Source organism: Notamacropus eugenii, chromosome 2 (assembly GCF_028372415.1).
Source record: "Notamacropus eugenii isolate mMacEug1 chromosome 2, mMacEug1.pri_v2, whole genome shotgun sequence".
NCBI classification, from domain to species: Eukaryota; Metazoa; Chordata; class Mammalia; order Diprotodontia; family Macropodidae; genus Notamacropus; species Notamacropus eugenii.
Genome location: NC_092873.1, coordinates 162,625,905 through 162,635,721, shown reverse-complemented (window position 1 = coordinate 162,635,721; position 9,817 = coordinate 162,625,905). Strand labels below are relative to the sequence as shown.

Sequence of the window (9,817 nt, the reverse complement as noted above, 5' to 3'; positions counted from 1 at the left end):
AAGAGCAAATAAAAATGCTGTTTAGCATTCAAAGTCCTTCATAACCTAGCTCTCTCCTACTTTTTCAGTTTTCTTACTTCTTACTCCCCAGCACATATTCTTTGAGCCTGGCTGTTCCAGAAACAAGACATCTCTCAGCACTGGCTGTTCTCTAAGCCTGAAATGCTCCCTTCATCCACTCCAACTACTGACCTCCCTAAAATTCCACTTTCTTCAGGAAGCCTTCCCCTAACCCTTCTTAATTACAGTACTTTCCTTCCTATTATTTCCCTATTTATCCGATATATAGTTTGCTTTGTGTGTATATTGTCTCACCTATTAGTCTGGAAGCTCCTTGAGGGCAAGGCCTCTTTTTGTCATCTCAGCACTTAGTTATAGTAGGTATTTAACAGCTTGATTGACTGATATGCTCCTAAGAATATCTGAAAGCTACACACAGGAAATGTTTGTTTTTGTGCCCCTAGTGTACACACAGGGTCTGCCCTGTAATGTGCGCTTAACAAGTGCTTGTTAAATGAGTCCAGCTCCCAGAGCTTCCTCCCTTTCCGTTCTATTTGGAAAACAGCCCAGCTACCAGATGTGAATCACATGGGGGGAAAGGGGCAGCTTACAGAGTTGGGCAAAAAGGAATGGAGGAAAAGGAGGGATGAAGGAAGGAGGAAGACCAGAGGGCTAGGGAGGAGGGAAGGGAAAGGAGGGGGGCTGGGGGGAGGAGAGAGAACGTGGAGGGGCGGAGGGGAGGGAGTCGGGGGGAGGGTTGGGGGAGGAGGCAGAACGTGGAGGGGCGGAGGGGAGGGAGTCGGGGAGAGGGTTGGGGGAGGAGGCAGAACGTGGAGGGGCGGAGGGGAGGGAGTGGAGGGGAGGGTTGGGGGAGGAGGCAGAACGTTCTGAAATAAAGCTCAGATTCCGTGACCATCCCCTCCCCTCCCCGCCCCGAGCAGCTCCAGGCCCGTCCCCTACGCTCCCTCCATTCCCACGCCATCCCTCTCTTTAACTCTTCCTTCTCGCTGCAGTCCGGCTTTCCTGTCTGACCTCGGAAAGGAAAGGCTGGGACCGGAAGGGGACAGAGGGGAAGAGGCGGGGCGGAGGGTTGGCGGAAGTTGCGATGCATTGTGGTTGCGCCGGCTGTTGTGGAGTGCTGTCTGAATGAAAGTGGCGCCGGGAAGCGGCTGGACGTTGGGCTGAGGGAGCAGCGCTTTGGCGGCAGCAGCCCTCGGAGCAGCAGCGGCGGCGGGCAGCGTTGGGGACCTGCTCCCGTCCCCTTTCGCGGGCGGAGCGGAGAGGCTGTTCTGGGCGGAGGGTCGGCGGGGGAGCAGCTCCCGTCCGGGGGGAGGAGGGGTGCAGCGGCCCCGGTCGCCCAGCCGCTGCGTCCGGGGCCATGGCGCACAACAAGATCCCGCCGCGGTGGCTGCACTGCCCGCGCCGAGGACAGCCCGTGGCAGGTAACGAGCGTGCTGCACCCAGCGTGGGGCGCGTGGGGCGCGTGCGGCTGGGGAGGGTCCTTGTTCCAGCGGGGAGCCGACGTCGGACTGCCGGGGCCGAAGCCACGGCTTCTCGAGGCTTCTTGGCCCAGGGAGGTTTCCGGGTGGTGTCACGGGGGGTGGGGGTGGGGGGGGTGATGGGGAAAGAGGCAGGGGAGGTCCGAGTGCGTGACCTCTGTCTCTGAGCTCCCTGACTGAGTGATGGCGGTGGTTTGTACTTGTATTGGTTTTATTTTTTGAACTATACAAATTCTTGCAATTTGGCTTTCCCACCCCGCCGCTCTCCTGAAGCCATTTACGAGGGTCTCAAATGCTAAACGGGACGTCCTTAAGTCCTTCGGAGCTTCTTACAGTCTCTTGGACACCCCCTCCCCCCCTTTTTATGTATGCTCTCTTCTGGGTTTTCGTAGCACTGCACCTCTTCTGGAGGTTCACATATCTAGTGCCAGAGATGGAATTTGAGCCTGGGTCTTCCTGAGTCTGTAGCCCAGCACTTTATCCACTACACCACTGTCATTTCCTACCCATCCCCATTCTTCCCTTCTCTTCTTCCAGCCGTCCCTTTGCAAAGTGCAGTCAGGTCATCAACACACCAGTTATGTAGAAACTGTGAACCTCATTCTGCTCTTAGTTTGTCACTTCAATGCTGAGCTGTAGGAGGCATACTGTATCTTCAGTCCTCTGAAGTCCTCATTGATCCCTGTATTAGTCTTTTGTGTTGTTTTACGTTATATTCTTGTGATCAGTGTAATTTATTCTACTGATTCTGATTAATTTGCTCTGCTTCAGTCGATACAAACAAGTCTTGCCAGGTTTTTCTGATTTCATCTTAATAATTTCTTAAAGCATAGTAAAAACTCCATTTGATTCATATACTACACTTGTTCAAGTATAACCATGAATATGTTTTAGTCCCCAATCTTTGCTTCTAAAAAAAAAAGGTTCTGCTGTAAAAAATCGTGTGTGTATGAAATCTTTCCTTGCCTTTGAACTTCTTGGGGGTTACTGTCAAGTAGTGCCACAGGATTAAAGCATATATTCAGTTTACTGATTTTTTAAAGTATAATTTCAAAATGTTTTCCGGAATAGTTGGACTGTTTCACCAGCAGTTCATCACTGTATACTTTTCACCATAACCTCTTTGGAATTTGGCATTTTATCTGACTATCTGAAGAGTGAAATAAGTTATTTTAATTTGCACTTCTCTTATTTGTTATTTGGAACATTCTCGTTGCTAGTAGTTTGCATTTCTTCTTTTCAAAACTGCCTATTTATATCCTTTGACCTCTTATCTGTTGAGGAATGGCTCTTGATTTTTATGTTTTTTTTTTTTTATCAATTTTACACACCCACACAAATACACAAATAAAATTTATTTCTTGTAATGTTTCTTTCTCCAGTTAACTAATTCTTTTATTTATTCTCTCTTCCCAAATCCTTACTCCAAACTGCCTTTGTGTTCCAATGACTCAGGTTTACAACCTTGAAGTAAAATTTACTGTTCCTTTCCCTCAACCTTTATTTCTATTCAGTTGCCAAATCTTGTCTGCCTCCACAGCATTTCACATCTCTTCTTTCTTCTCATGTTGCTTTTGTGAGCCTTGAGGCTCTCATGACCTCTCACTTGAACTAGTACAGTAACTGTGTGATCTCTCTGCCTCTAGTCTCTTACTTATCCTATCCATCCTCTACATGCCTGTCAAATTGACATTCTTAAAACACAGATTTTACCATGTCACACTCAGAAAATGTTATGTCTCCTTATTTTCTCAAGGATAAAATATAAAAGTCATAGCTTGATATTGGCGTCTCCCTACCTTTTCAATATTATTTTCTTTACTATTTTTCATTCTGTTTGTTTCATTCAAATAGGCCTACTAACTAGCCGTTCTCTGTGTGCAACATTACATCTCTTGCCTGTTTGTGGGACCATAAATCTACTGTTTGGAATGCACTCCCTCCTCATCTCCTTTGAATTCCTGACTGCCTTCCTTAGCTAAGCCCAAGTGTGCTTCATTATGGGATGACACATGTGATCACACGCATCCATTAGTACTCTCATATCTTTGTAATTACTTTGTGTTTGCTTACATAAACATTGTATTTCCTTTCTTATATATACATTGTATATATATATGTTAATATTATTACATGTATTAAACTCTTGCATATACTATGTATTTACCTACTTGTATACATGTATATTCCCAGTAGAATGTAAAAGGGTAGATACTGTTTCACTTATTGTTTTTATATCCCCAGGGCTAAGCACTATGCCTTTGCGTTAGAGGGTACCTAATGAAAGTTTGTTGACTGAATGGAGAGAGACAGTGTTGCATACTTAGTATTTGAGCATTGAGAAGTCAAATCAGTGAACACTTATTAAATATCTTTTATGTGTCAGGCACTGTGTGAAGCCCTGAGAATACAAAGGAAGGGAAGAGGATAAGAATTTATATAACTCATACTGTGTGCCAGGCACTGTGCTAAGTGCTTTACAAATGCTAACTTATTTTAATGCTAATTTATAAACTAAACTTTCTAGGATGGCATCTTTTATTTCATATAGCTATTAAAAAACCTTTTTTTATGGATTTCTTTTGATTTTGCATCATATTTACCTCCTTATCTTCTCCCCTATGAGTGAACCATTCTTTGTAACAGTGACTTTCTCATAAGAAAAGATGGGGGAAGTGACAAGGCAGCTGAATTAAAGCTGTTCAACAAAAGTAATCAACACATGAACCATGTCTAACAGCAGATGCAATATTTCATACCCGTAGTCTTCCTCTTCTGTAATGAAGGACAGAAGTTCATTTTCTCAACTTTTCTCTGAGGCCAAGCTTAATCATTATAATGATGTAGAATTTAGTTTTGTTTTATTGTCATTTATTATATTCTTAAAGAATCATTATTGACAATGCTTCATGAAAAGTTTTGTTTAAAAGTGCCTTTTCCTTTAAGTGTTTTAGAATAGTGACATCAAACTCAAATATAAAGAGGATCACTAAACAGCAAATAAGGATTCCTGTATATTGATTAGGAAACCACATATTAACATTATTAATGTTCTATTGTATTTTTATTTATTTTGTTAAATTATTTTCCAATTATATTTTAATCTGGTTCAGCTACTTGGGGAGTGTTATGGACTACGTGTGGCAGTGTTTGACACCTCTGTTTTAGAAGACGTTTAGAGACTACTAAGCTAATTTGGAGTCTTTTAAAATTCAATTGATAAGCATTTATTAAGCATTGTCACCTATTTTACTTTGATTAGGGAAGTTCTTACCTTTGAAGACCATGTTAGGACCAAGATATGATAGTCAAGTTGCTGAAGAGAATCGGTTTCATCCCAGTATGCTCTCCAACTATCTGAAGAGCCTAAAGGTAAAAGAAAATTTCTTATAAATACAGGTAATAGTTTGTAGCTCTTCTCTATTCTTCACATTAATTTTAAGAATGGAATGAAACTTTATTAGATATAGTTTTTTATGTAAACTGATTTTGAAATACTTTAATATCCTTTAGTTAGAGTAGGGGCAGAACCTAAGGTTTTATTTGTATAGGGAACTGCTTGGTGAGGAAACTCCCCTTACTAATGTAGGTCAGGGCTTTCTCTGCAACTTAAAGTCTTATTTGCCTGGATGACTGAGAGACTAAGTGACTTAACCTTGCTTCACATGGCCCAGCCACTACGTGTCAGAAGCAGGATTAGAGCTCATTTCATCTTGGTTTCAAGGCCAGCTTCCTCACCCCTATTCCACACTGTTCATCTTCTCTAAATGACTAGATTTAATTTATACTTAAGGTATTTTAAAATTGTGTGCCTCACCAGCTTGTGTGATGTGGAATTGTCTGCTTGGGTCGTCGGCAGCTCTTATGTAGTTACAGTTGGGTCCTTTGTGTTGCTTTTTGTGCCAATTTATGAGCTGGCTATGTGGAATAGTAGGGACAATATTAGACTTGGAGTCAGGAAGACCGGAATTTGAATCCTGCCTTTGACTAGCTGTGTGACTCCAAATTAGTTACTTAACCTCTCTGGCCTCAGTTTCTTAATTTGTAAAACAGGAATAACAATAGCATTTACCTCATTTAGTAACCTGTGTGTGTTCATCCTTCATTGCTGAAGACTATGCCATCAGTGAAGTAATGACATGATTTGCACTTGACTTTGTTTTGAGTGAAGGAGGGCAGGTCACCAGCATCACTTTTCCCCCAGAGCCATCTGAATCCAGTGACCAGATATTCATCAGGATGACTGGAGATGACCTAGGATGAGGCAGTTGGGGTTAAGTGACTTGCCCGAGGTCACACAGCTAGTGAATGTCAAGTGTCTGAGGTGAAATTTGAACTCAGGTCCTCCTGACTCCTGCACTGGTTCTCTATCCATTGTACCACCTAGCTGCCCCTAGTGATCCTTAGGTGACTGGTTCCTTTCCGGCTTGAAGGACTATTTACCTCATAGGGTTGTGGTAAAGTAAGATCATATGCAAAACATTTTGCCATCCTTAACGGACTATATACATTGTAGCTATTATAGCACTTCTATTGTTATCATTACTCCTATTGATCATTGTATGAAAGAGGTAACCAGTCTTCAATTTAACTCTACAAATATTAAATGTATTATTTATTATTATTAAGTACATTTATTTGTTAAATGCATTTTATATGCAAAATGATTCCAAAAAGAAGAGAGAAGTGGAATATTTTATCCAAGTTACTTTAAATATTTTATCTAAGAGCGGTGCCTGACATTGTATGTTTGTGAGTATATTGTGAAAAGTTATTAGAATACATTGTAACAACATAGTATGATAGAGAAAGAATTTTTTTGTGTTAATGTCCAGCTTTATCATATCTAGCACCATAATAGTAGTTTTTTTATTTGTTACTAGTTTCTATTAAATATTTTTATAATTGTTCCTGTTTTCTAAAAATAACTGTAGGATTATATAAGGGTTTATTATATTTCCAGAAAGGGCAGAGTAATAGTAATTAGGCAACCATATGGAGAAGGAAAACATTCATTTTTTTTCTGTGTTAGTGAGTGACTGAACTGCTTTTAATAGTCAGATACTGGTGGTATTATTTAACTCCTAGTTAAATCACCTTTATAGGGTTGTTTAAATGTCAGGATGAGTGATAAATACATAAAAAGTTAGTGATGTTATTCTTTTTTGATCCTAAATATAATCAGCTAGTTGCTGATGATACTGCGTTGTCTATCCATGCTTTCTGCTTCTGTCCTTGATGTTCTACTCCACTTGTGAATAATTTTTTTTCTAATAGTGCAATAGTGTTATTACATGGTGAGCTTTTAATTTTTTTCCACGAGTCAGAGGTTGAGTTTTCATTTATAGGCTGTGTTGTCGTTCAGCTCTGTCTGACTCCTCATGACCCCATGAATCATAGTATGCCAATTCTGTCTGTGAGTTGTTTGCCCTTTTCTTTTCCACTGGATTAAGGCAGACAGACGTTAAATGACTTCCCTAGGGTCATATAGCTAGTAAGTGTCTGAGGCTGGATTTGAATTCAGGTCTTTCTGAATCTAGTCCCAGCACTCTATCCACTCAACCACCTGTCTGCCTATTATAGGTATATATAGTAAGCTCCAAATCTTGGAATAGATGAAAAGCAACTGTTTAATGACTTGTTACAATATGCTTTTTCCTTTTTTAGGTTAAAATGGGACTTCTGGTGGATTTGACAAATACTACAAGATTTTATGACAGAAATGACATTGAAAAAGAAGGGATCAAGTATATAAAGCTTCAGTGTAAAGGGTAGGTTAATGTTAATGTATCCATTTTTTTCCCATATTGAAAAGGTTGTAAGGAATCTTTTAATCTTTTCCTTTTTTTTCAAACTTTTTTTCTTTTGTGTTACTAGTCATGGAGAATGTCCTACAGCTGAGAACACAGATACATTCATTCGTTTATGTGAACGTTTTAATGAGAAGAATCCTCCTGAACTTATAGGTATGATTGAAAAACTTGTTTGCTTTTCTCTGTTCTATAATCTTGCATTACGTGATAATGTTTCTTTCTTCATATGATTTTTCTGTAAGGGAGTTTGTTGACCTGACTGTGTGATTTGGGTGGAGGGGCACTTTATAGAGACTTCTTCAGAGTAATATTTGTATGAGATCTGTCTTTAAAAAAGAAATCTATCTAGATCACTTTAGGAATACTTGTAAGAGCATTTATTAGCTGCTTTTAAACTTTCTTCAGATAGGAATCAATTAGTGTTTTAGGTTTAGTGCTACTATTTTAGACCCAGCTACTTTCTGTGAAGTTTGTAACTGAGGTTTTACCAGTGTACCTCTTTAACCTCCTGTCAGGAATGATTTAACATTTGAAGAAAAAGTAGTTTCACTTAGTTGAGAATTACCCAGTCTTCATATACATGACCATTTGAGCTAGAATTTAAGTGTTTGGTGAAAATAACAAATTAAATAACAAGTTGAATAAATATTGGTATTTATAGGATTTAGTATCATATTCAGTAAATAAAATCCATTTTACATTTGTACAACATAACCAACAAATGATGATGCATCCTTTACTTGAAAGTCTGGGGTGAGGTATAACACACTATTAGTTTTACCCTTTGGGAAAAAACAGAACAAATCTAATCCCCTTTCTTTATGACAGCCCCTTCAGAAATTTCAGGACAACTGTCATTTTCCCTTAAGTCTTCTTCAGAGTAAATGCCCCCAGTTCCTTTAAGTGATCATTATATCTCATGAAATTGAGTCTTTTTTTTTGGAGGGGGGTAGGCAAGATAATTGCCCAGGGTTACATAGCTAGTAAGTGTCAAGGTCTGAGGTTGGATTTGAACTCAGGTCCTCCTGACTCCAGGGCCAGTGTTCTATTCACTGTGCGAGCTAGCTGCCCCTCAAACCCTTTTCTTAAGGTCAGACTTATCAATATCCTTCCTAGAATATGGTGCTCAGAACTGAACACAATATTCCAGATGTAGGCTAACCAGTGGTACTATCACTTTCTTAGTCCTAGACAGCTGTATCATATTGGCTTATGCTGAACTTGCAAAACCACTAAAAGTTCCATCTCTGTTTTTAAGATAAGCTGTTATCTACCACACCTTTTCCATATTATCATTAGGAAGTGGATTTTTTTTTTTTGAACCCACATGTAAAACTTTACACTTACCTAATAAATTTCTCCTTATTCAGTTTGGGCTAATGTGCTATCCTGACAGCGCCTTTTTGAATGCAAGATTCTCTCAATGTACTGGGTCAGTTATTTCTCTGTACTTTGGGTCATCAGAAAGTTAGATAAGCAGTTCATCTCTGCGCCTGATAAGTTGAAAGGTTAAGCAAAGAACCATAAGGGACAGACGGGAAGAAGAATGCTGTAGACAAGCCACCACCTTAACCAGCACTTCCCCTCACATTCTGATTAAGATCGTGCAGGACCTTGAACCTAAGAACCTTGGGAATAGAAGTACCTCTCAGATCATAGGTCCATTTTCCAGTGAGAGCCCTGCAGCTAAGCAATCACTGTAGAGAAAGGACTCTCCTGCTTTGTCACCCCCTCACCAATTATGACCAATAACCACAAATGGGCATGTAGGTCCAAGAGCTCTGGGAATGACAGTACCACCAGCCCTGCTTTAAATTCAGCTCCTGCAACCAGCATCCCTGAAAGAAGTCTCTGTGAAGATGTGACCTGATAAGTGCTTCTTCAGGTGCTAGAGCCTCACTTTCTCAGAAGTTACAGTTTTTGAAAAGCAAGTTCTTATAGGCCTTCACTTTTGAATACTTTTCATTGTTTGACCTTGCTTCTCTCCACTGTAATTTTTTTTGTTTTTGTTGGACCTATGATTTTTTTTCTGTATAGGGAGCTTCTGGTGAGGAAACTTCCTCTATTGTACCACTGTCAAATAGTTCAGCATCAGAAAGAGATATGATTTTATCATCTGCTTTGCCATTGCACCCTAAGGATTTATTATCTCACTTGATTCTGAAATCTCATATATATAATCTCTTCTGTTAGAAAGTGAACTCATTGTGGGAAGGGGCTATCTCTGCTTTTCTTTTTGTACTCCTAGCACTTACAACTGTGTTTTGCACATAACAGATAAGTAAATGCTCATTCATTCATTCATCTAATCATTGATAAAAATCTTAAGTAGCATAGGGCAAACAAAAATCCCTAGAGCACTCCTCTGGATATTTTCTTCCAAATTTACATGGAACTATTATTGACTACTCTTTGGGTTTATCCACCCAACCGGTTTCAAATCTAATTTTCTAATTTATTACTCCATCTGTCCCCCACATTAAAAGAATTGGAGACACTATTAAA

At 39.9% G+C, this 9,817-nt stretch overlaps 1 protein-coding gene across 6 annotated transcripts in view; it reads left to right on the top strand.

Moving 5' to 3' along the window:
- Positions 1-1,349: 1,349 nt before the first annotated feature.
- Positions 1,350-9,817, top strand: part of RNGTT (RNA guanylyltransferase and 5'-phosphatase) — a 386,087-nt gene continuing 377,619 nt past the window's right edge. For all 6 annotated transcript variants that reach the window (XR_011974408.1, XM_072642803.1, XM_072642804.1 and 3 more), the window contains exons 1-4: positions 1,350-1,442; positions 4,762-4,871; positions 7,167-7,270; positions 7,377-7,465. Coding sequence is in view for 5 of the 6 variants with exons in the window: in XM_072642803.1 (XP_072498904.1) it covers positions 1,379-1,442; positions 4,762-4,871; positions 7,167-7,270; positions 7,377-7,465 (367 nt within the window). In the remaining variant the exon portion in view is untranslated. The remainder of the gene's footprint in view (positions 1,443-4,761; positions 4,872-7,166; positions 7,271-7,376; positions 7,466-9,817) is intronic.